Genomic DNA, 25110 nt, shown 5'->3' on the forward strand with positions numbered 1-25110 from the left:
CAAAATAAATCCACCGCGGCCCCTTACCCCGCCGCTGCAGGCGCGCCCGGCCGTTGCTGAAAGAGGCTGACGCAGGCCCGCTGTTGTCAGAGACGGTGCCCAGCCTCTGAACCCGACCGGCCCAGCTGCAGGCTGCGGGAGCCACCCTGACGGGGGTGCCACGGGCTGAAACCCAGCGCTGTGGCTTCCTTACCCTTCCAGGGCGATTAAGGGAACGGTGCATACCAGGATTCTTACCTCGTTCGTCTGTTGTAATAGTGTGAGATTTGATAATCGAGTGGTCCAGGGGATTTGTAATAGTTTTTATCCTTTCACCTCACCTGCTCTCATTTTAAAAAATACACCAGAAGCAAGGGCTGTAGAAAGTTAATTGCCTTTCATCAAAGCTGATGGAAGGACTGCTCAAGGCTTTTCCCCCTACACGAGGTAGCTAAAAAACAGATGCCACTTTTCCCCTACAAACATTGATTTATATCTTTAAGCAGCACAACTACAGCATTACCCCTTCAAAACTGATTTTCTTTAAAAGGATAAATCAAAGCAGGTCCATATTTCCTGCCATACACGTACCAAACAGTTCACAGAATAAGCCCCAAGTGTGACTGTGGTGTTTAGACACAGCTCCTAAATAATTACAGAAAACATGTTACACAATTTACGTACAGTTACTTCTAAAGGGTTAGCGAACATTTGCTGTTCTAATTTGTTCTGATACTTAATTTGCTTCCCTCCCCAAAATAGAGAACTATAGTAGCTTTTACCAATACACTTAAATTATAGGGCTGCTTCATTTGTCCTTCACTATCATACTGACTTGAAATCAACATCAGACACAAAATATTATCATAATACATCAGTGGTTTAATCACTTACAGTATAATAGCATTTAACTACGAGAAATGTTTTTATTTGCTTGCACATGTAATTTCAGGATATGAGTGAAATATCAGAAAAAGCTGCTTACCTTATGCCTTTTAGGTCTCCAAATATTGTTATGAAAGACAAGACTAATGTGTAAAAATAATATTTTGAAGACCTCTGTTAGGCCTTTAATCTTTGTGGCTGACCGGACCAGCACATCTAATGATATGGTGGTAATTTATATAGACATAATGTCATGGTACTGTAGCAAGTGAATGATAAGGTTTCTGAAATTAGTTTGAATCTTTGCAAGCTGCCCTCAAAAACGGAAAGCAGTTTCTAATTTTTGCCTTATAACAAGCTTCTGCACTCAAGCCATTATTTTAGAGTGGTTTTTAAATTACGACTGCTTTTATTGATTTTAAAACAAACCACTTCAGAATGCATGGTTAATAAATATCCAGAGTTTGCAAAACAGCCATTTACACTTCAGCCTTCAAAGCTGAGGAAAAAGTATCTCATGATTAAATACAGAATTTGAGTTGATGTTGGCATTTGCTGTAAACGAGCTGTCACATCACCTCATAAATTGCTAACATTGTGACAAAAGATTGTCCCTTTCAAAGGGTACATGGAAATGCAGGTATCATGACTCATCTGCATCCCATTTATGTGAGTGTATTAGCTGAAATGTTGTACACTGCAGAAAATAGGTTAAATTTTTTGTATGTCCATAAACATTTCAGTTAGGATCAGAAGAGACACAAACCAATTTTTGTGTAGAGCTGGAAGAATTAAAATGCCCTCAGTGCTTTGAAAATTAAAACATAACAAGTATGTTAGTTTTTCCATTCTGCATCTGTTTTCAGAGAATCATCATACTATGACTTAAAGGCACGATGCAACAGCTGATTCCTTGAGACACTGCCTCTACAGAGAAATAAACTTCTAACTTTTTATAAACAAAAGAACAACAATCCCGTAGCAAAACAATGGTTTCATCAAAATAATGTTAAAATCATGGTCAAATTTTTAACCTAGAAGAACTATGTGACCTCTGAAGAATTAAATCTGATCTGCTATGTCTGGCCAGTTGCAAAGCCACCTGAAAATTGTGATCACTTGGACTTCGGACTAAAGACTTGTCAAACATGCTCAAAAATCTGAACTTCCATCCAGACTTTTGAATTAGAAGTATGCAGGTCCACCTGCCCAACAGAATAGGGAACTATCACTATAATTAGCAAAATATCAGTTCCTAATCAAAAGGAGATTTTCATATACAAGATCCAGGAAGGCTGGACAGAAACTATTGCTGTCACCACAAAATACAGAAAAGCAGCCTATAAGGAAAAAACTACAAGCTTCCTGGTAAAGTGAACAGGCTGCATTCATCGCAATGAAAATTAGGTGGAGCCAGTGTCTTTTTCATATTTTCAGTTACTATGTCAGTAACTGCAGCACATACTGCGCTGTTCCAGCAGTGAAATCTCCTGGAAGACAAATTTTGCTCAGCCTGCGTTACTTTTATTTCAGTAAAATAAGTTGTTTTGCAAAAAAGGTATTTTACTTTCTGAAGATGTGAAAGAAAAAAAAAAGTTATATGACTTACCTTTCTAAAGACACTTTAAACACTAATCACCAAGGCATAAAATAGATTTTGGGTACAAAACAGATGTGTGTACTTTACACTATGGATTATTAACCTGATGGAAACTGTAATTATCAGAGTAATGGAGCAGAGTCACTAGCTACAGCCTACAGCGTGCTGGTTTGCACTCAAAGGTCTGGAACTACAGAAAAAAATAAAAAAAGAGAGACTTCCTCAGCAATGTTATTAAAACAGACAAGTTTTTAACCTGAGTGCTATTCAGGGGACAGTTCGTATACAGTATTCACATTTCAGCCACCTTGGACAGTAAGGGGCAGGCAAGCTGGTTCCAGACTATATATAGACTCCTGCAGCGCTGCAAAGCCCAACCTTTGAACTTCAGCAGAAAAATCCTTCTGCATAGACTGTTTCCCTAGTACCTGATCATGCTGCACCAGAGTAGAAATGAGTGAACCTTCTGTAATTCTGAGTAGCACTCTAAATGCAGCTATGTAAACTGAAAATCTGAAAAAACTCCCAACCACGGAAAAATCAAGTAAATGCAATTTAAAAAAAAATCTAATTGACAAACAAAAATAATTAATGAGAAAATTATTTTAGTAAAAGTGGTGCTGGTGCAAATTGTTTAAGATTTACTAAATTTAGTTGTATTAAGGACACAATTCATATTACATCAGCATCCAACAGGATTCTTTCAATTGAGTTCAGTGAGATTTCTCTCACGCCCCAGGGATGAATCTGAGAATAATTTATGTCACATGAAGGCATCTAAAATAACAAAGATTACTTACTTCTAGTTTGGAGCTAGTCTGAATACAGTGTATATCAAAAGAAGTGCCCAGTCCCCTGAAGAAACACAAAGCAGACTTTATTAAAAAAAATCCTCAGAAGATTCATAACTAACTTCAGGCATCTAATTTAGCTTGCTCATAAAACAAGAAGCAGATTCTTAAGTGTTCCAAGCAGCAGGTAAGCCTCCTCACTGATCACGTTAAAATAATTGAGATTCCTCATGCAGACACCCAAGTTACACACTTAAAGAAAGTGGCATCCATGCAGATTTAAGGAAAACTAAACTGTGCTGTCTACAGAATCACATCTAACTAACCATTTTTCTATGGACAATATTACTTAATGTGGGATATCCTGACTAAGAGGTCAAATAAAAAGTAACAGCTCCTCCCTATAATAGCCCACAAGTAATTTCTGTTCCAGTTTTTCTTCCCACCTAAATTACTCTATCATTATACTCAAACATTTTATATATGGAATGTTCTTGTGATAAACGCATCTGGGCACAACCCTGGAGATGTGAATTCCTGCCTGCTATACACTTTGTGACCCTCACAAGTCACTTTAACAATAAAAATCCACCACCACTTTGGTGGAAAATTTACAAGGTGGATGCAGCTGCAGTTTAAATATGGGATGTGTGCAATGGCAACACTTTCTTTGCCATCTATCCTGGATACTGTTTCCATGCAATTCTAACTGGCAGGAGGAGAACACTTAGCTCCACATTCAATAATCTACCTTTAACTAATTTGGTTGAAATTAATCTTTTCTGTTTTGGTTTTTTTTTGGTTTTTTTTTTTTTAAAGACACTCCAAATTTGGATAAAAAAAAAATTGCAGATTTTTAGGTAACTAGGTTATTTTCACATTAGAAGCTGAACTGCACAAGTCACTCGTAAGCAATATTCTCTGCAACTTCCAGTCAGTGCTATTGAACAGTGACTGAGGCTGCCCTGGGTTTTCTTATGTTTGTTCACATAAACCAAATTGTTCCTAGGGCTGAAAATCCTACATTCTTAAACACACTCAATTTATCTATGGGAATATCAGAGAAAAAATTAAATAACATCCATATGGGACAGAATACCAGTCTTCATACTTTACTATCTATTCTAGAAAAGTGCTTTGAACTATCTCGATGAAAAAGCTTATAGAAAGCATTTATCTGCTATTTGTAAATATAAACTTAAGCATAAAAGAAAACAAAATCCTCTGAGCCAGCTTCGTGACTGCTTTCACATCGCACATCTCTACCATATTCTACTGTTCAGTTGTTAAACTAACCCTGCAAGTCCACGTAGTTACTTTTGAACAGCTACAGTAGCACTCCATTGATAACTCCTACTTGAGACATTCTGGCTTCTCCTAAACTTCTCTGTTTGGTGACTTCTAGTGAGTGGCAATTTTTCTTGTGAGTCATTGCACATCATGACGTTTTAAATTCAAACCCGCGATAACAACACGTACTTTGTTGTTCCAACCATTGCTGCAATTCCGTAGCTTGGCCTACCACATATGCTGCTGGTGGCATGCAGACACGGATCAGGAGCGTAATCTTTGCTGACCAAATTCTGGGTATAGTTGCACTTAATATGAGCAAACCCATAAATGTCAGTACCTTCATTTTCCCTAACAGAGGCAAAATAAGTTATGCTTCTGAAAGCACAATTGTGCTGGTATGGCTGTTTTTTACGTAACTGCCATTCTGGGATTGCTTTACCAGTCTAAACACACATGTATTATACAGAGAGAGTACTCAAACTTCACTGGCACAATATATCACTAAAGAAAACAGAAAAATTTGAAACTACCATATTGCAAGGACACCGATACAATACCGATCCATCACATGCTACATCTGTAACTAAACCAGGCTGACATAAGCAGATTTATGCAGCAATTGGTGCCAAGTACTTGATCTCCATGCTATGTGCATTTCAGATAGTTTTGTTTAGGCTAAACCTATTACCTGTTGGAGTATACTTAGCACATTCCTGAAGCACATCTTCCAGTTCTGTCCATTGGAAAACAATCTAGTCCCTGTGATCTGAGGTTGCCCTGAAATGTGAACCAAAGCACAGCAAACAGAGACTATCAGAAAAATCATTTAAGGGCATTACCAATCAAGCTGACATAGATCCATCTGTAACTGAAAGGATGGTTAATTCCTTTCTAAGTGCCAGCCACTCAAGTGAGGTATGACAAACATGAGATGGATAAAAGCATTTGAGTAAGACCTTGGCTCTATGGTTATTTCCAGTAGCTAGTCACAGCAGAGCTGTGCAGGGAGAGAAAAACCTAGTTTTCCCGTTCACCTTTTTCTTGGCAGAGCCCATTCTTTTAATGAGAGACAAAAGCCTCAATTATTGAATACTAATTATAATGTTGTACCACAAAAAGAGACACTATTGGCTCCACATATTCTCCAGTTTATTATTTAATCTATCTTAATTAATGTCTGAAAAGTGATGTGGTTTCCTCCACAGAACAGAAGCAATCAATGTGTTTACACAATCTGGTAAGTTACTGACCAAGGCTGGCTCTGTGCCCGTAAAGGCTGGCGTATCAGATGAGACATCCATTGAAAACAGATCTTCTGTCACCAGAGGCAAGCTTGTGAGGCACCTTACAGCATTAGTAGGCACTGTCCTTTCTCAGAGGCCACAATATAAAGTTTCATAAAACCAGCCCAGTTCCAGAACATTTTGCTGAGAATATCTAAGCATCTAATGACTATGAAGAATGTGCTGAAGTCTCATTGATTCAAAGCAAGTTAAATGAGAAATAAATATGCTTCTAAGTGCTTACGTAAAGGCCAGCCTATACATTTGTTTAAATTCATTCTTAAGTTACTACATAATCATAATTGGGGAGACCAAGCACACAGTAGCATAATTACATTTCATATTAGTTTTCATAGATAAAAATGTATTCTGCATAAATTAATTTCATAACAATTATTTGTATGCTATTCAAAATAATTTGAAGAAGTTCAAATCCCATACCTATGTAACAATCATAGCTTCAGTGGAAGCTTTATAATCTGTGCGCTGGGTGATTGTTCTAGCTTGGGGTTTGGTGTTTGTTTGTTTGTCTTGAGGTTTATTTTTTTATCAGAAGAATACATCACTGAATGCTGTTTCAAGCTCAAACTCTTCAGGAGAGAGATCAGGAGTTCACATGCATTTTTGTAATGTTTTAAGAAAACACAAGGTTTTGCCTGTTGAGACAAATATTTAATAATGCAAATATGACACTTTTAATAAGTAAAGGGATCATTCAAGCTGATATTTAGTAAAGAAACAAAGAAAGAATATAGGATAAATCACAGAATGAGATGGAAATTAAATGCATGCTGAAAAAGGTGCCATTTTAGCAAAGATATTCAGACAGAATATGGTGGTTTGGTTTTTTTTTTTCACTCACCTGTTAAACTTAATGCCTCCATTAAGGTCACTATCAAGTTTTCTTCAACTTCGCAGTCCTGCTGGTTATTTTATCTTGTGTTAAAACCACTTTTAAAAACATACACTCTGTAGCAATACATTACAAAACTCTGTGTAGCGTGACCTTTCTGGCATGGTTGAATGCAGGTTGTATTAGAACTGATATTCCATTCTAACAATTAATCTGAATTATCCCCAAATTATTTGTATATATATATTTTTATATGTAGATACATATTTTATATATGATTTATACATATATATATAAAAGATGTATAATATATATATATAAAATAGTAGCTTAATCAGGCCACACAAAATTTCATGTTTAGAATAAAAGTCTCAGTGCAGTGCCAGTAAAAATTCCTGATGTAGCCTGGATGTCTTAAAGCTACACTGTCCATCTTCGCCTACTTGTAAAATAGCCACTCCTCTTCCATTCAAGCTTTTGCAAATAATCTGCAGAACATCTTTCAAAGAAAGGAATTTTCTTCATTATATTTGTTCTCTGCTAAATTAAGTACGGCCTTCTCCTCCACTTAATTTCTCCAAGTTCTGATCTGTTTTTAGTTTGCATTTGTTTTTCTCCACTTATCTTTCTAGTAGAAAGACAAAAATATTTAAAGTGAGTCAGCAGAGAAACTTTTTTTCACATTCATGCTGTGTAGGACTTAGATTGTAACTCTTGCCTATCCTACTTAATATAAAACGTTTACATTAATTATTATTTTTTTCCCTCATCTGTGATTCTAAGTTCAGTCCTTATATCTCTGTTTTAAAAGATATGGTAAATTTGAGTAGTTTAATCTAATACTGCTGTCTCATTCAGTTTCTAAGTTCTTGATACAGGATGTTCCAGAGATCGTTACTTTATATATTCATTTTATATATTCAACATTTTCTTCACTCTGTTCAACTTCACTTACATTTCACAGCGTGAGCCATACTGACGGGTTACGTAATTCTCACAGTTTATTCTATTGCCTTTCCAGTTAATTACAATACAGATCCCATTTTCACCAAGTCAAGACCATTTCCTAAATCCTCAGAAGCTATGAACAAGACTTCTCTGCAGAAAATGAATCAGATGAAAAACATTGGCAATGTTCTATTACATGAGTGTGAATGATATAAAACTAATTCCTAGTAGCTAATATTCCATATAAATAGGGATGCTTGCTAAGCCATAAATGTGCATTAAAGTTCTTCAAGCTACATTTGAAATGCCAGATGCCTTAATTATTGCCTTATTACTACTAAGTATTTCATAGATTCCTTTTGAAATTACTTATTTCCTTATGATATTATGAAAATAATGTTCTAAGTCTTATCAGTATATTAAGACAAAATACAGTTTGGTGTATTTCATTTGTAAAAATAACAATCAGTTCAGCTTTGAACATACTGAGGACCTCAAAAGGCCTAACTCATCCTCTGGTCTGTTACGAGTGTATTTATTAAAGCTACTGGAAACAGGGAGATGAGACAATTACACCTCCTCCACAGTGTCTGGGTACGCCAGAACATTAAAGCAGTCTAAACTCAGTGTAACAGGAGTCTCGGGTCTGCCCAGGATGGAGACATTTTCCACAGTGAACCTGGATTTTTGCCTTTCAGCGGCATTTTGTGAGGCTCTGGCTTTTCAGAAACAGAGTTAAGTACCAGAAAGTGACTTAACATAAAGCTCTTTCATTGCTAATACATCATGAAACATTTTACTTCATCTTCTCACACAAAGTTACAGGCACATCAACATAAACATATATGCAAAACTGCGCAATCCATTCATGTTGAGAAAGACTGTTTACCAGATTTACTTTATTCTGATTCTAGTTTTGAACACACATATAAACAAAAATTACGTAATAAATTTAAGCAAAAAAATATAATTGAGGTTTTAGATATTTTAAAATTTCTTCCACTACCATTTCAATAGTCAAAAAAAAAGGAACAAAATCTCTTGAAAAATTATGACTTTGAAAAGATGTTCTATATAAACAAATTTAGTAAAACACCATGCAGTAGTTTCCTATATACACTTTTTCCCTTTATATCCTTTAAAACTGATATTTAAAGTCCTCTTTTATTGTTAAAAATACTTTTATAAAAATAAAATACTTTCTTTGTTAACTTTAGCTAGTTTCCTTTTTCCAGTGGATTCATTGCAACTATAACTTGCAGTTATGCAGTTCATTAATACCTGATAATTTCTACGGACAAGCACCATTTGCTGGCACCTGCACTGCAGTCCTGATCCTGTTTCCACTGAAGCCAATGACAGAGCTCTCATAAGCTTCAAAAGAAGTTTACAAAGCTCACTTTATTAACTACTCTGACATAATAAAAAATAACATCAGAGGCTTGGTTCTTTGCTGTTTATTTTAATTGTCAGAAAAGGCAAATCCCAGATTTAGAATTTTAATTCAAGAAAAGCAAAATACATCATTATAATCTGTTTTTACGTCCAAGCTCTGACTTGCTTTTCTTTTGCCTCTATGTAAAAAATAAGTTTTCATTATTACAGGACTACTCTAAAAATAAAGGTTTATAAATGCTTTCAGCATGAAACAGCACGCAAGCCTTTTGCTTGCCATTTAGGTAATGTCTTCAAAGAGAATATATTGATCAAATATACACTGGTGATTTTTTTTCTGAAGATATAAAAGGGTTTGCTACACAAACTCTCGGTAGCTACCGAAACAGAGGGTTTTTTTTAAATGTCAATTTGGCAAATGCTTATTTAAGACAGCTATGGCTATTTCTTTGCCTCTAAAAACAGCAGTAACATTTTTATTTATACAAATATATGGTCTAAACAGTCAGCAAAAAAATAAAAGTAACCATTTCCTAGAGCTCAGAAAGAGTCTGGAAGGCTCCGAGTTTGAAACCATGTACAGCCCAACAGGACTGTATTGACCGTCTTGCGATCAGGGTGGTTAAAAAGTCATTTATATAGTCCTGAATCAACAGCCTGTGACTAGTCATGCAAGCAGCCCTGGTATCTAGAAGCTATTTAAATACGCAAATAGAAATGAAATAATTGACTAAATGCTGCTTTAGCATCTCCTGGCAATTAGAAGTCTGGGAACGGCCTTTCACAGTACTTCAGCTTAATGGCAAGTCTAATTTACTGCTGCCTGCATTAGAGACAGATGCACACACGAGTGAGAAAGCTTGAACATACAAGCTTGAGTACAGAGAATAGTTGCACCTTTTTTTGAAGGGTATCAGATCTCTTGCTACTCTGTAATAATTAATAATCAGAGGCTTGTAAAAAGAATATATTCAGCACATATAGAAAAAAATAGCAGTGATCCATTACTAACTTAATATTCAGCATTCAAAAAGTCAAAACACAACACCAATAGCAGCAAAATAACTTCTGGTTTTAAAATATCTTGATATTAGCTAGAATCTTCTGTCACCTACACTGGCACTGAATAATTGAAAGCAGCATGCATTTAAATAGCTTTTTAATTCACAGATGTTAGAACATAGAGTGCATCTTAATATCCCACTTTTTCAGTGCAGTATAAGACTGCAATACTGTCACCTTACAACAAATAGCTATTTTTACTAAAAGTCTAAGCCTTGTATTCAGCTTCTGTTTGCAAACAGATACCTATTCCTTACCTGCCTGCTGAGGAAGAAAACAAGAAAATCAATACTGCTACTTAGACTATTGGGAAACAAGATGTCACAATTCACATAATTTTATTCCGGTCAAAGACAAGCAAGTCTGCTCCCGTGATTTTTTTCAGTAAACTGAACAGAGACTAAATTTCCTACATACTCTCAAATCAAGTTTTAGAAATAAGATATATTGCTGTACTATCTATAGGAAAACAAATGTAAAAAATCCCCCCTGCTCTGGCCTCCCCAGGCAGAATATTGCACCATGACACTGCTGAAAAGCTTAAACGTTACTAAAGCACTTAACGCTACAACGATAACGTACATTCATTTAATGCACACTGACATCAGCTATACAATCTTAATTAAAAGCATATGTTGAAGGAAAAGCAAAGTTTGGTAAAATCTTCAGACTGAACAATAAATGCAGCAACTGTTTCCCCTCTTCTGAATTGAAACTATGTTTAAGAGTCTACTTTGAAAATCTTTCCTAAAAAAAAAAAAAACAAAAAAAAAAAAACAAACCACCCACAGAAAAAGTAAAAACTTTGTCATGGGCAAAAATGGCCTTGCCCTGGAGGCAGGGTGATATTTAAAAATTTATTTTTGATTATAAGTTGCTACTTAATGTAAAAACAGTTTCTTCTTTTGATTTTATCCAAAGGATTTGTGAGCCTAATAAGGTATGCTACCAGTTTATTTCGACTTTTGCTTTCCTTGCTATTTTTAGCTTGTAGAGGCTGGCACAAAAGATTTACTAGAGCTTAATGGCTAGTTCTCTCATTGCTTTTATTACAAACCATTCAAATGGAAAGTTGTTAAGTGTGCAGTTTGAATTCATAGGTGCTTGTTTTCCACTGGTTGATATCTGCATCGATCATGTTGCGCTCTGTGAAAGTAACTTGTCCTTCTGAATCAATGAGGATGACCGTGTTGGTCCTGAAACAACATAAGAGTAGAAGGTTAAGCTTCACGTCCATTATATAAATTTGCAGGGCTCCATCCCTCATTCCCAAAGGTTTTAGCTCATTTTTTTTTCTTGACCACATCATCACCACGCTAGCAGGGCAAAAATCATCCTGGCAATTTCAAATGGGCATTTTTAGTCCACTGCTCCAATTCCCTGTTGCACTTCCAGCAGATGACACAGAATGCTGCTCTTTTACAGAGACTATGATAAAAGGTTAAACTTTTTTTTTTAGTACCAAGTGTGCCATTCAGAAGTAACATAAAACCAGGTTTTTCTTCACAGGCTACACATACTCCGATGGGTTATTCATATCAATATTACTCTCTCATTCTCTCTTTTCAAATCAATTGTCCATTAAGATTTAAACAGCATTCACTATTATCATAGGACACTGATACAGGATCACAGAAAATATTTTCTCTCTTTCAGAACCTTCTAAAGAGGAAATTTGTTTTCATGAAAAGTAGATTCAATTCATGCATGTATGCCACTTTGTCACGTGTAAGTTGTCATTTCTCTATGGACCCTGCAGTACCCTGCCAGAGATGACTGACAAAAGTAGGAATTTTCCACCGTCCTGATGTGGTGGCCTTCCCCAAGTCATTTCACAGTTGTTCATTCGTATAAAAAAAGTGCTTAATTTCCTCAAAAGAATAGAATGAGGCCTAATTAACAATCTCTATTCACTAAACCATGTTGCTAAGGGAAAGAGAAGTGTGAGCTTACAATTATAGTAGCAGGAAGTACTTGAAATAGTGTTAATTTACCAATAAGAGGTCAGTATTTCTACTGAGTTATCCCTGTTTCCTTTGAAATAGTTAGACTACTGCCTGTGAAATAAGGAGAGGAAGACTCTTCTTTACCATTTTAAGACTTCATTATCCCATATTTAAAATGTTCTTTAATTTATTTAATAGATACACTCAGCCTTTCCTGTGGTTTCTTTCTCTGAATACCAACTTAAGATACTTACAGTATCTCTGCTTACCAGTTTACATCTCTACAGTGGAAATGCTATGGCTGACTACGTTAGAGACCAGTCTTACAAAATCATTGGCAGTCTTTTTGAGTAGGAATTCCCTACCAGCAAGCAGCAACAGGGTTCACCTATAATTTAGTCCCATTGAGGATTAAATGCAAGATGAATTACATTATTCCATTCTTCTTGCAGCTTTGGTAGAACAGTCTGAGCAGAAAGTGAGAATATCTCAGTAAAAACAGCAACCTCAGTTAGTGGAAAAGTGGAAATACATGTTCTTTTGAACAAGAGTAATAGGTTTTTCAATCTATGAAAATGGTAGCTAAATATTACAGTGACATGCCTAGAGAAACCTCTAACTTAGCTACACAGATGAAACTATTCTTGCTCTTAGAAGTGAAATATGTTCTGTAGTTCCGCAGCTATAGAAGATAATTGTGTTTTTCTGGTAAAACATGATTTCAAGGCTTTTTTTTGAGAAGGTCAAAGTTAGAGGTGGTCAGATCTGCTACTACACTGGGGAACTGAGAGAACTGTATTAATCTTGTCTTGGACAAACTGAAGCTATGTCACACTCCCCACCAAAGACGAACCATAATGTGTGCTTAAAATGCTCGTCAGTAGTAAATCTAAGACAACAGAATACTGAGCAAGGAAGTGCTTTACTGAATTATACTTGATTAATATCCAAACAAATTTAAAGCAGTCGCTATACAATTAAAACTTATCGCAATATAATTTTGATTTGAGATGCGCGTTGATCCAGTACACACCTATTTCCAACTAAGAATTGTTTACCTTGTTCCATAACCTGGGCAACGAACACAGATGGCTGCATACTTGTTCAATATAGGACGTATATAATCCTTCCCTTGGTCTTCAATTGCGGGGTCTGGTAATTGACTGAAAAAAGTGGTAAAGTAATAAAAAAAAAATTAATTCTCCAGTATTAAACACATTCATCCCTCTTGAACCAAGCAGTGTTGCCTGAATGGTTGATAAGTAATGATCACTTTCCAAAAAGTACAAAAGTGTGAATTGTGTTCAAACTAAAGTATGAGGGAAACCAAAGGTAAACCAGTCTTTAAGCTTCTTCCCAAAGAAATTTTTTCAATGTCTTGAACTTTTGTCTTATTTGAAGAAATACTTTTCATATCTTGACAATTGTTTCATTTTCCTTATTATTCTTGGTCTGTCTGTATTTTAGTTTCAATTAAAACAGTAGTGATCAAGTAATTTGAGGCACATCACATAAACCAGCATTCTTCCAGTTAGGCTCCAGGAGTTTTTTGTGTAAAGAAAGACCCCTCTGCTTCCTTTGATCTTATCTGGAATATTTGGAAAATATCTAGGACAATCCTTAAAATAAAATTTGTGAAGATGCAGCAGAGGACAAGGTGAGCTTGCGCCCAAATTTCTTGATGTATATTCCTATCAAAGGTTGAAAGATATTTAGGAACATAACTTTTTTTATAAAGCATATCAAGCTTCATTTATGGTAATTAAACAAGGGTCAGAATCCCACAGAAGAGATGCTAAGGTCACAAAGGTTACTGTAGCAACCCTACATCTCTGGCTTTCCATTCACATCCCCAGAACATATTCTCAGGTGCTAGCCATAAGTACAGCATCCGATTTCAATAATTAAAGATTCCAATGTTATTTATCAGTCCAATTTAACTATTATTATAGCAGGATTTGGTATTCCATTTTTAAGCTTATTTTCTTTTCAATAAATAATCCCATTTCTGCCTCCTAGCACAGGCCCAGTTGTACCTATAAAATAATAATAATAATAATTCAGCAGCCTATCAGCTGTGCAGTGAATGATGAAGAGGGCAGAACAAAACAGACTGATCTAATTGAAGATGTCCCTGCTCCTTGCAGGGGGGTTGGACCAGATGACCTTTAAAGGTCCCTTCCAGACTATTCTATGATTTTATGATTTGCAGAGCTCATTCTGATCTGTAGAGGAGACTGTGCAATTTGTTATACCGTAACTGATTTGTACATCTAACTGAGGTAATTTTCTTTGTTGTGGTGGAGAATAGGACCTATGGGTGTTTCGGGGAGAAGCAAGAATAGGTGCAATTCTAGTGTGAACAGAGCAACTAAGCTCTGCTCACTCATGTATCGGGCAGATGGCTGGAGCATACCACAACATAACAGAGAAGGAACACAGCAGGGCACTTCAGCCCGTGAGAACTGTCAGCTTCCATTTCATACTCCATCACTGGCAGTTCTTGTGTACTCTGCACAACAGGCTGCTCTCCAGCTTAATGACTCCAAGCAGTTTTAAGGAGACTGGAAGGAGTTACATTACATCACTGAGACCACAAAGGCAGGGCTGAAGGAGAAGATAGGGGGTAAAGAACAAAAACCTGTATCCAGCAGGAAGTAAAGGAATTTTAAGAGTAAATCAACCATTGTACCCATTTAATTCCTCTAACATATATAAAGTGATCATAAAGTAATATGTAATAAGATTTTTTTTTTTTTTAAGTTAAAAGCTAATAAATATCCAGTTGTTCATATTTAGTATGAAAAGATCATTTAATCTTGAAGCATGCTTTGGAAAGGTTACAGACATTGTTTTAAATACTGCTTTTTTCTAAGTAAATATTTCCATTTTAAAGTGAGATTATTTCAGATGAGATCATATTGAATTACTAAACATTAAGGGAAGATCATTTGTACTGTATTGTATCTTATACCCTTGTCTTTTTACTAGTAAAAGGTGAAGTATAACAATTTTTTGAAAAATCACTTGATGTGATATCAGATGAAAAAAGTAATTAAGATTGCTTAGCAGACTTTCCAATTACTACTCATTGCTCAGATGTCTTATGTAAACGTTTATTTTGATCCACTGAAAATACCACAAACATGAATGTTGGCATTAACAGTGACTGATAAAGTTAGGCAACTGGATCTATACAGCAGAAACAGCTTTGCTTTAATAGAAATCATCCCGTAGACAGCTAAAAGTCAGGCTAAACACGAAAGTTACTGGATGATGAGCAATGACATGAATTTAGACAACAGCAGCTCCTTTACTCTGCTCCATGTCTGGACATTGAAATGGTATCAGTTTCCTCAACTTCTAAACATCCAGCGTATGGGCTCAGGTTCTCTCTGTAGCCAGTAGGGAGTGCAGGAACCTCACCGAGATACTCAGACTCAGCTCTTGGGAAGTTTCTTGACAAGAAGCCTACAGCTGAATTGTGCAAATACTCCCTTTTCTCCTTCCCTCATCCAGCCTAAAATACTTGCACTTTTGAGGAAGGCAGCTGGTTCTACTTTGGAAATAATTTGCTTCTCCATCCTCTGTGTCTACTCTCGCTAGCAATACAGAATAGCTAGCAGCTACTAATGCAAACCTGCTCATGTAAACAAGTGCTTACTCTGTGTGCAGCAAGAAACTGAACATTACCCTACAGTGAGCCTCTACAAAGCTTACACTTTGTCTTGCACATCCCTTGTCTTGCACTCATTACCCTTGCCAACAGTGCAATCTTAAAAAGAAAAGGGCACAGAGAAATCACTGTACAGTCTATGAGTACTAACACTGCAGTAATAATGTTTACTGTGTCTGCTGCTCAAAAATCAATACTGTTGAAAATTAGTCTCTGTGGAGAGAAAGAACGCTACTTTTGCCCTTCATAACCTAGCTTTAGTCAATTAATATAAAGTAAAAGTTTCTCTTTTGTCAAAATATTTTTTACACACAATTTTTAAACTGGTCATATCATATTTCGATTAAATTCTGGCTATCATGTTCTTACGGCTCTTGATTATTCATCACTGAAAGAAGCTCCTGCACCAAGTCTTCTTTGGTAAGGTCTTGACTTCTCTTGATCACTTCTGTGAAAAGCTGCTTCCCATATTGAAGTTTCTTCCATGGTGTATCCAACAAAGAATTACTCAATCCATATATTCCTATACATACAAAAAGACCCAAACAACTTAAGCTCCAAAGCAAAGCAAATTTACTTACAGACTATGCAAAAATAACTTAAGAATTATATTATTCCACACAGCCTGAGGGAGAATAACAAATGCTATCAGCAAATTCATCATGAATGTCTTACGGATGCCCCATCCCTGGAAGTGTTCAAAGCCAGGTTGGATGGTGCTTTGAGTGACCTGGCAGGGGGTTTGGAACTAGATGGTCTTTAAGGTTCCTGCCAACTCAAACCATTTTGCAAATTCTATGATAATTTGCTTATTCATCCTAATGCCAGCTTTCATTTTGCTTCAAAAGTAAGTGAGGGCATTAAAATATGTATCAAAGGTGTATATCGTGATAAAATAAATACAACATCCCTTCAGGCAGTACAAGTCTCCTAGGTGTGTAACTCATAATAAAATAACCCAACCATTTCTCAACAACTCTTCTGGACCACTACTTCTTACTTTTTTATTAGGGGGGGAACTCACAAAACCAACAACAACAAAAAAAGCCAACAGCAAACCCACTTAATTGCTTTAAGTTCACTGAAATCAGCTGAATTTGAGATTTTCAGCACGTTTATTAATACAGAGTACACTTTGGTGTGAAATCAGACGAAGTATCAAAGCCTTTTCTTTCCCTCCAGAACACACCACCAATAGGGAGTTACATAACCTAAGCACAAAATAACTTGTAATCATGATATGGTTGAGTTTATTCCTGTAAAGCAACTCCAATGCTTCAAGCTTTACATGCCATGAAACTAATGAAATCTGTAATAAGGAGGATACGCGATAAGTTTAAGATTTAAAAGCAATAACAATCAAGTGTTTACAGAGCAGTCCCTGTGGACCACTTCTAGCTGCATAGTATCTAAATACTTACTAAATAATGTTCATGAGGGTTGGAAAAAAAAAAATCAATTTAATCAGAAAGGGTATTCTGGCGATTTGCAGTTGTCATTACAGATTTCACAAATTTTAATACAATTTAAGTGAGTCCCCAGCCAATCTTTACCTGCAGGTATGCTACAAAATACATGCTCCATTCCTAAACAGAGGACTATGCCGCGCATGCATCTTATACCATGATGTGCTTAAGCACTCCTCTGTGCTTTGTTTCATAGTACTTTCAGTACTTTGTTTCACTGCTTCATTCTAATCTATATTTGCAGTAGTTACTCTTATCCTCTGGTTTGCTAAAGTCTGAAAAAGGTACAACAAAATTACACCATTTTTGCAGTCTAGTCTTTTCCAGTTTAGCTATATTAATCCTAATTTGGTTTTGCCTCTGATTTTACTCTTGAAAAACACTGCAAAGCAACATTTGATGACAAGGAGTTCTCTCTTTAGAGGTACCCTATATTTCTCACCACAATCCAAACAAATAAGCACAGAGATTACCAAACCTCATCTCTCCCTAAAGGTAGCCACATACACAGAAAAGGAATTTGTTGTTGAAGCATGGAGATCAGAACTACCTTTGCTACAGTCTGCAGATACCCAAAATTTACAATTCAGTTTCTCCTTACAATAAGTGGCTAGATTTTTTTTTTTTTTTTACTGTTTGTATTAAAACCTGTTTTGTGTTTGTAGCTGTACAAAATCTTACAGCTGTTTCCACAAATTTATGTGGTACTTGCTGCAGTAACTATTTGCCTACTGGCAGCAACCAATTTTGGCCATTAACTTAAGCAGGCAAAATAAGCCACTGTCATTAACTGTTATTAACCAGCTACACTGCTCAGAGCCTTCTGTGTGTCCTTGTCCATTTGAATTGGCTTTTTGGTGATGAATTCTGGAGTACTGTTATACATAGCTGGCTAGATTGTAAATATTTTAAATCAATCCACCTGATAGGAGAGATAAAAGTTTCAGCATGTTGGTTGGTTTGGTTTTTTTTAAGCCAACTCTGTCTCTAGGGGAGCATAGTCACACATGCCCACACATAGTCACCCCTTCCCTGGGTAAGGAAGGTTCAGGTCAAGTCCATGAACCTTTAAAAATCCCATTCCTCAAGACAGACTTCTGGTCCTTCCATCAGTTACGCTGGGAGCATCCCACTAATTGCAGTACATTAGTACACTGACATGGATAGAAGCTTTTAATGAACTATTGATGCTTTCCTGAAATTTATTAGTAAATACTTAAATTAATTTAAGGTTTGGGTTTTTTTAAAGAATGCAAAGAAAAAGGTAGCAAGGACAATGCTTAAATAGCTAAATTACTAGAGCAATACAGCTACCTTCTGACTCCTTTAAAATAACAAAGGGCAATAGTCACACCTTTCTGAAGGGAACCTACCAGGATTTAGGAAAACAGGTTCCGGTTCTCCGTTGTTTCCATAGTAGCAAATTACATCTCCTTTGGTAGTACTGAAAAACATAAATAAGAATTTCTCCTTGAAAAACCATCAGCTTGTATATTTGATTACGCTCTAATTACACGCAGTCTTCAAACACAGCAAGATGTTTCTCCTACTGTTACTACTACGATACCACAACCCAGAGGTTAACTGATGAGTTCTATCACTCTCCTCCTATCAAAATAGTGCATCAGCTGTACTACTGTCACATAGCACCATTAACATTTTCAAACATAACTAATAAAATACAGTAAAAACCCAGAACTGCTGCATGGAAAGTAGCCAAGCTTAATGACAAAAATCTGTATGGTTTTGAATAACCGGAGGCTTAGTTACTTGGGGGAAGAGGGCACATTACAACAAAAGGACAATCCATCAGAGCAAGTAATATTTTCCCACAATCTCTTCTGAATTGCTACTGCATTTAAAGAGGCTGACTACTGTGGGCGGGTTTATATGGCAGAAGTAAGTTTTTAGGCCCACTTATAATAACGTTGTAGGGCATAGTTAGTTATTTTAAGTGACAGATACGCATTTTCAGGCTGTTTTCAGGTAATTGTAGTTACTGTTTGTAAGCTCTCTCTCTAATTGTAGGCACTAGCTCCAGCACTCACGCTCTCTTGTGCGCAGTTTAGCAGAGGGGAATCTCATGTAATGTTAAAAGCCAGCTTCCAACTAACTCTCACTTGGCAGAGGTATCAGCATATCCAAATAGCACAGATTTTTAAGTAGTCTTGCTGATATTGACAATACAAATACCCAATCAACTGATAAGGGGGAAAAAATAAAAATCAAGAAAGTCATCAATAAGCCTGTGTGTCTTGCGGGAAACAGAGGGTGGTGAATAGATTGCCATTAGATGGTTCACTCAACATCCCTCAATCCCATCAGCTCACATGAAATTGTGATTCCTCAGATCGCTACCAATTGGTTGTTTCGGGGTTTTGGGATAGCAGATTGGTTTTTTTGTTTTTTAATAAAAAAAAAAATCCAACACAAAACTTGCAGTTAAGGCTGAATTTGGATTGAGCAACTTCAAACATAATACAGCAGAGAAGCCATTTCCAGCTCCTAATTTTTCCATGAGATAAAAAAAAAAGATATCTGTGCTTTGATGCAAAGAAAAGTATATTATCTCATTAATGATGTACTGGAAGTTAAATTGCTCTGCATAAGTTAGCATCTGCTACTCAAGCCTCAATAATAAGCAAAACAGTCTTGATTCAGCTGTTCATATTCTTAAAAAAACATCCTGAAAGATGTCCTAAAGCATCCTTTGCAAGACAGCCACATGATGAGGGAAATATTAACTTATTAATTATACAAGTCAGAAGAGGCAAGAGGAGGAATATGAAAACCCACTAAAGCAAAAATAAAACTGCCTCTCCTCCTCTGCGTACTACTCTTCCTCCTCCTAAAACCACAAGACTTCTGGTGTCGTACAGAAAAATGTCCAAGTTTTTTTGGCATAGTAAGATGACAGTGATTATAGCAGGTGAGATTATGTACTGTTGCTTTTATTGTTAAATATCATATAACCAGCTCTCAGTTATTCAATTTACAATTTATGTTAAAAGAAACACGGCATTTTCTGAATTTTCCTCCAGTGGCTTAAAAGACATATATTTTGTTTATCTTTGTTTTTCTTTTCAACGTTATGATCCTTGTTCAAATTTACCTTATGCTATCTCAAGACTCCTTACTGACCACCCCAACTCTCCACAGACAACTGCCCTGAATCATGACAAGTAGCATGCTTTAGTTGCAGTAGGGTACTGAGTATCTATCACTCCTTTCCTGTTATGGCTGTAATTCTTACACACTGCAGGTTTTTACTAGTCTCTGCAAGGGTTCTCATGTGAATGTATACCTGTAATTCGGTAAAAATATTCTTATCCATCAATGGAAAAACAAAAAAAAGTATATTAGTGAAAAGGTCATTTGTTTCTTTACCCCATTTGCAGTATTTACATTGGGAATACCTATATATCCATAAGAAAAGCAGCTGAAAAACTCAAAGGAAAACACAAAATATTACTATAATTTTCTTTCTTTAATTTCTTGAGATGCAAATTTCTGTTCCGCTACCACAGATTAACTTGTTAATGTGACCCATTTATGGAATCTGTTAAAATATTTTTATTTTCTTAATCAGAGACAAAGGGTATTTTAAAATTATTATTTTAAAACACACTAAGGCAGAGAAATCTAGTATTTTCAATAAATATGAGGAAGTGCTGCAGAAAAGTACAGGCGGAAGGAAAAAATTCTATAAGCAACAACTTGAACTTCCCTTCTATTTCTTGAGACTTCTTCAAGTACAAACAAGTTCTGAATTAAAAGCTCCACAGAAAAAAAAAGTATAGTATGTTCATGAGCAGGTAAACATAGCAATTAAGATAATCACTGTTTTTCACCAGACACACATTTGCTGTCTTGAATAAGCTTAAGTATTAGAAATAAATTACTGGAAGAGTGGGAAAAGTCTGTAATGAAATACACTCCTATTATGCTGGTTCAGCATTTTTTTTGTCAGTATACTTGTCTGCAGCAATATTTGTATGAGAAAAATGAGCAAAAGGTGTATTTCATGAAACTATTTTTCTAGTCATGTCATATACAATGAGAAGTCTTTCACTCTTTTTCCTATTACTAGCTCCTCCAGTTAAATAACCAAGATATTTTGCATTTAAGGTAGATGGATGCTATTACAAATTTTATAAAATTTCAAGTACTGACTCCCATACATTCTTCCCTTAACTGGATTCTGCCAGGTCGTCAAGACAAAAAACCTTTAGGAAACCAGAGAAGTCGAGCCATACTTAAGGAATGGAGTTCAAAGGATCGACAGATCTTCTATGAGGAGACCTGGGTGTCCGAGTCCAGTTAGTCAAGAACTGAAACCTTTGAAAACAGGATGATGTTAATAGTCTCGCTCAAAGCATGTCATGGCCCTTGCAAAGCCTTACATAAACAGTCTAGATCCAGGCTGAAAACTGAATGGAAGTTATACTTAATGTCCTCAAGTGCTTGTTTATTAATGTTAGGTTAGGACCAGCTGGCCATTTTAGCAGTGTCAGGCCTTTCCTCTCTTCAGCATTCTTTATATTATCTTCATGTCCAGCTAATGGTTAGCATAAAGTGATGTTAATGTGTATGATGCATGTCTATCCCAGCTGGGGTGAGACACCTTCCTATAAGCTTAGATCTGATCGATACATTTAGACCTGGCACACAGTTGGTACTAATACCAGAAAGAATCCCTCGGCAGCTAAAAAAGGAGAGTATTGAGCTGAGCTGTCATTAACAGACCAGTCTGACTTCCGGGCCCCAGTCACATGCTAGGATACAAGAAGTCAAACACTCATAAGAGTACACTGACACACTGCATTCTCACATCAACAATTTTAGGTCACCTCAAGTTACCAAATTACTGTGTTTCATGGAGTAAACTATTTATGTTGTATCTCAAAAGCAAGTAGTAGTACTTTGAAAAATGTAATCCATAAATAAGAATGAATACAATTCAGACAATGAATAAGTACAAGGAGAACACATAAACCAAAGTTCAAAAACAGAAAAAAAAAGTTGGTTGCTAATGGCCTATTTTAACATTAACACTTGGGTCACTAAAAAAAATTAAGACTACAGCAGCAAATATATTACAAGCATTTTACGTATTAAGCAAACAAGGTAAAAATCATTAAGAATCATTAAGGTCATTATGGGGGGTTTACAGTTAAGACACCAGGAATTACACAAACTATTTTAGTGGTGCATTAAATACTCTTTTCAAATTGTCAAACCTGTATCTGCTGTCGAAGGTCTCTGAAGAGAAAAAGATCAGAGCAGTTGTTATGACAAGAGGTCTCAAAAGACAGTTTTAGATGGAAAAGGAGACTAATGGCCCAAGCAAGCCCTCGAACACAGCTGTAAGACAAGTCCTGTCATAAATGAGATCACATGCTGAATAACGATTTCCTTTAGCAACAGCTTTTTATGTGAAAGGATGTTATCACCTAGCATCTGTTCTGAGATTCTCGTGACTGAGAAATTCAGTAACAAGATCCCCTGGAGTTTAACAAAAAGATGGGGAATACATACAAACAGCAGGGTCACTATTCAGGACATCTGTATCTTATTGTTTCTACATTCCACATTCCCCTAACTATGTGTGTTCTATTACACTTACCTCCACTGCAACACTGCTGCTGTCTTCAGTCAAAAGAAGACTGAAGCCTTCCAAGAGATTTCTGAAATGGAGGTACTTCCAAAATTTAGTTCACTGTGCCAGTCAGCTACTCTTTCTTTTATCACTTGGCTCTGCCTATTCTCTTCCTACTGTTTACAGATACCTAGTACTGAACATCAAGGCAAAAGCAAATATGAAGAAAGTCATTGTAAGCTCGATCACAGCAATAGCTTCAAAATCCTGGCCTGGAATCAGATTCTTTTCCCTCCCAGCTTTACAAGTACAGACACCAATTACACTGGAGAAGTAATAAAGGCATAATTAAAGTGATGACAATAGGCCCCAACAGATGTACTTTTTTTTAAATGTCAGCCATAGCTGACAGCAGAAAGAGAAGGAACTAAAACTACATAAAAATTATGCTCTCCGATACATCACTCTGTCAAAAAATGTAAGCCATAATAAATATTCTAGGAAATGTTCTAGGCAGCATAAATCTCAGTAGTAATAGATACTTCACAGAAACATGAAAGCCATGCAGAGTTTGCCAGAATTACTTCTTCACGCTGATGAAATACAAGCAATGTCCCTCTGCACTCCTGCCCTGCTTCAACCTCAAGGCAGCTCCAAGTCACATTCAACAAAAACGTAAACAGAAAGGAAAAGAAAAAAAGTAACGAGGCAGTAAAGCTCCACCGGGCATGGTTATCACCAAGTGATCACTCCCGTGGGCACTGAGCTCTAATCTTCTAACAGGGTCTATATTTTACAAACAAGGACATTGGATTGTTTTATGAATAATGGGTGCATACGTTTTTTGTGCAAGGAGAAAAGATTAAATTGGCAGCTTGAAATGCTGAACAGTAGTTTCAACTGAGTAGTATGGTTCATAGATTAATTTTCTTCAATGTTCATGAGCTAATCAGAAAACTCTGTTCTGAAGCTAAAAAAAATCCAAACCACACACCAAATCACCAACTATAAAAACCCAACATTTTTGTACATATACCACCCACTACCAAATAAAACTGTGAAAAAATACTGCTGGATACTCACAGCATACAGTCTGCTTTACAGCACTACTCTTGATTTTGTTGTCAGTGTCTAATCATTTCTTTGGTGTTGCCCTAATTTTTTTGGCCAAGGCAGAAGCTGACACAAGAGGGAAGAGAAAATAAAAGGTTTTGCAGAAGCTTTTTTCCTTCTTTTCACATTGGACTGCCCATCGCATTAGACTTGCAAATCACTGGAGATCTATGGATATTTCAAAGGTACAGAACGCATTAGTGAAGTACCTGGACAACTCATTTTCATGAGGAAGTCACAAGGAGGATGTACTCTGCAGAAGGTGGTATTAAGACAGACAATGCATGAGAAGAAATGTAAGTGAGCTTACAGAGCAATCATGACAACTTGCCCATCTGCATTCTTTCCACACCAGCAGTCTGACCCTATCTCACTTTTCACTGGAAAGGCTCTTAAGTCTAATCTCTGGAGAGCAATCAAATCCCTCCCACACAGCCTTGTCTTGATAACCATACTGAATGAGACAGCTCATGTTTCTAAAACCTCATCACACTGTTCAGGTGTTTTAATCTTATAAGGCCCTGCACTATCAACGGTTCAATTAACTCTTCTCCCAGATGCCTTCTCAGCATTTTGCTTTTTTTAACTTCATCAATGATGTTGCTACAAAACCAACTGTAGATTTCCATATTAAAAAAAAATAAAATAAATACAGTCTCTATATATTTACATCTATATTTATATATTTTAATATATATATACATACCTTAAATATGTATTTTATAATATATATTTGTCTATCTATCCCTCTCCCACTCTGCCATGCATTCCAGCCCTATTGTTTTGGGGATCTGCAGTTTCAACTGGAACTCAGTTCTAGCCATCATCACATCAAGGATAAACCGATTATTAACCAAACTTCACTCTCCAGATGAGAACATGAAGAATACAAATAATCTCTATTTTCAATACATTGACAAATCAGTCAATGCAGGTGATGGTATAGTTCACCGCGTTTCCACTGGAGGGATTGAAAACTGCCTCTCACAGCGGAGAGCAGAAAAGCTCACGAAAGGCCTTTTCCTGCAGCTCCCTCCAGCTGACCTGTTTTGTAAAGGACAATTCATCTCCTCCTCCTGGAGAACGTGATTCACTCCTATTACACAGGGATCTTATTGCACATAAGCAACACTGGCTCTAACTGACCACCTGTCAGAGCCTCTAAACTTGCTGGGAGAGCGACAAGAAGCTGCCCCTTCAGTTTCTCCTTCAAGGCAGTCT

At 36.4% G+C, this 25110-nt stretch overlaps 1 protein-coding gene across 4 annotated transcripts in view; it reads right to left on the minus strand.

Annotated features, from left to right (window-relative positions):
• Nucleotides 1–8412: 8412 nt before the first annotated feature.
• Nucleotides 8413–25110, minus strand: part of TANGO2 (transport and golgi organization 2 homolog) — a 39369-nt gene continuing 22671 nt past the window's right edge. For all 4 annotated transcript variants that reach the window (XM_086761844.1, XM_086761845.1, XM_086761843.1 and 1 more), the window contains 4 exons: nt 18551–18621; nt 16081–16234; nt 13094–13198; nt 8413–11285 (listed from right to left, as the gene is read on the minus strand). In XM_086761844.1, coding sequence (XP_086617970.1) covers nt 11165–11285; nt 13094–13198; nt 16081–16234; nt 18551–18621 — 451 coding nt within the window. In that variant the 3' untranslated portion in view covers nt 8413–11164. The remainder of the gene's footprint in view (nt 11286–13093; nt 13199–16080; nt 16235–18550; nt 18622–25110) is intronic.

The sequence above is a fragment of the Chlamydotis macqueenii genome, chromosome 17 (genome assembly GCF_036417535.1).
Source record: "Chlamydotis macqueenii isolate bChlMac1 chromosome 17, bChlMac1.mat, whole genome shotgun sequence".
NCBI classification, from domain to species: domain Eukaryota; kingdom Metazoa; phylum Chordata; class Aves; order Otidiformes; family Otididae; genus Chlamydotis; species Chlamydotis macqueenii.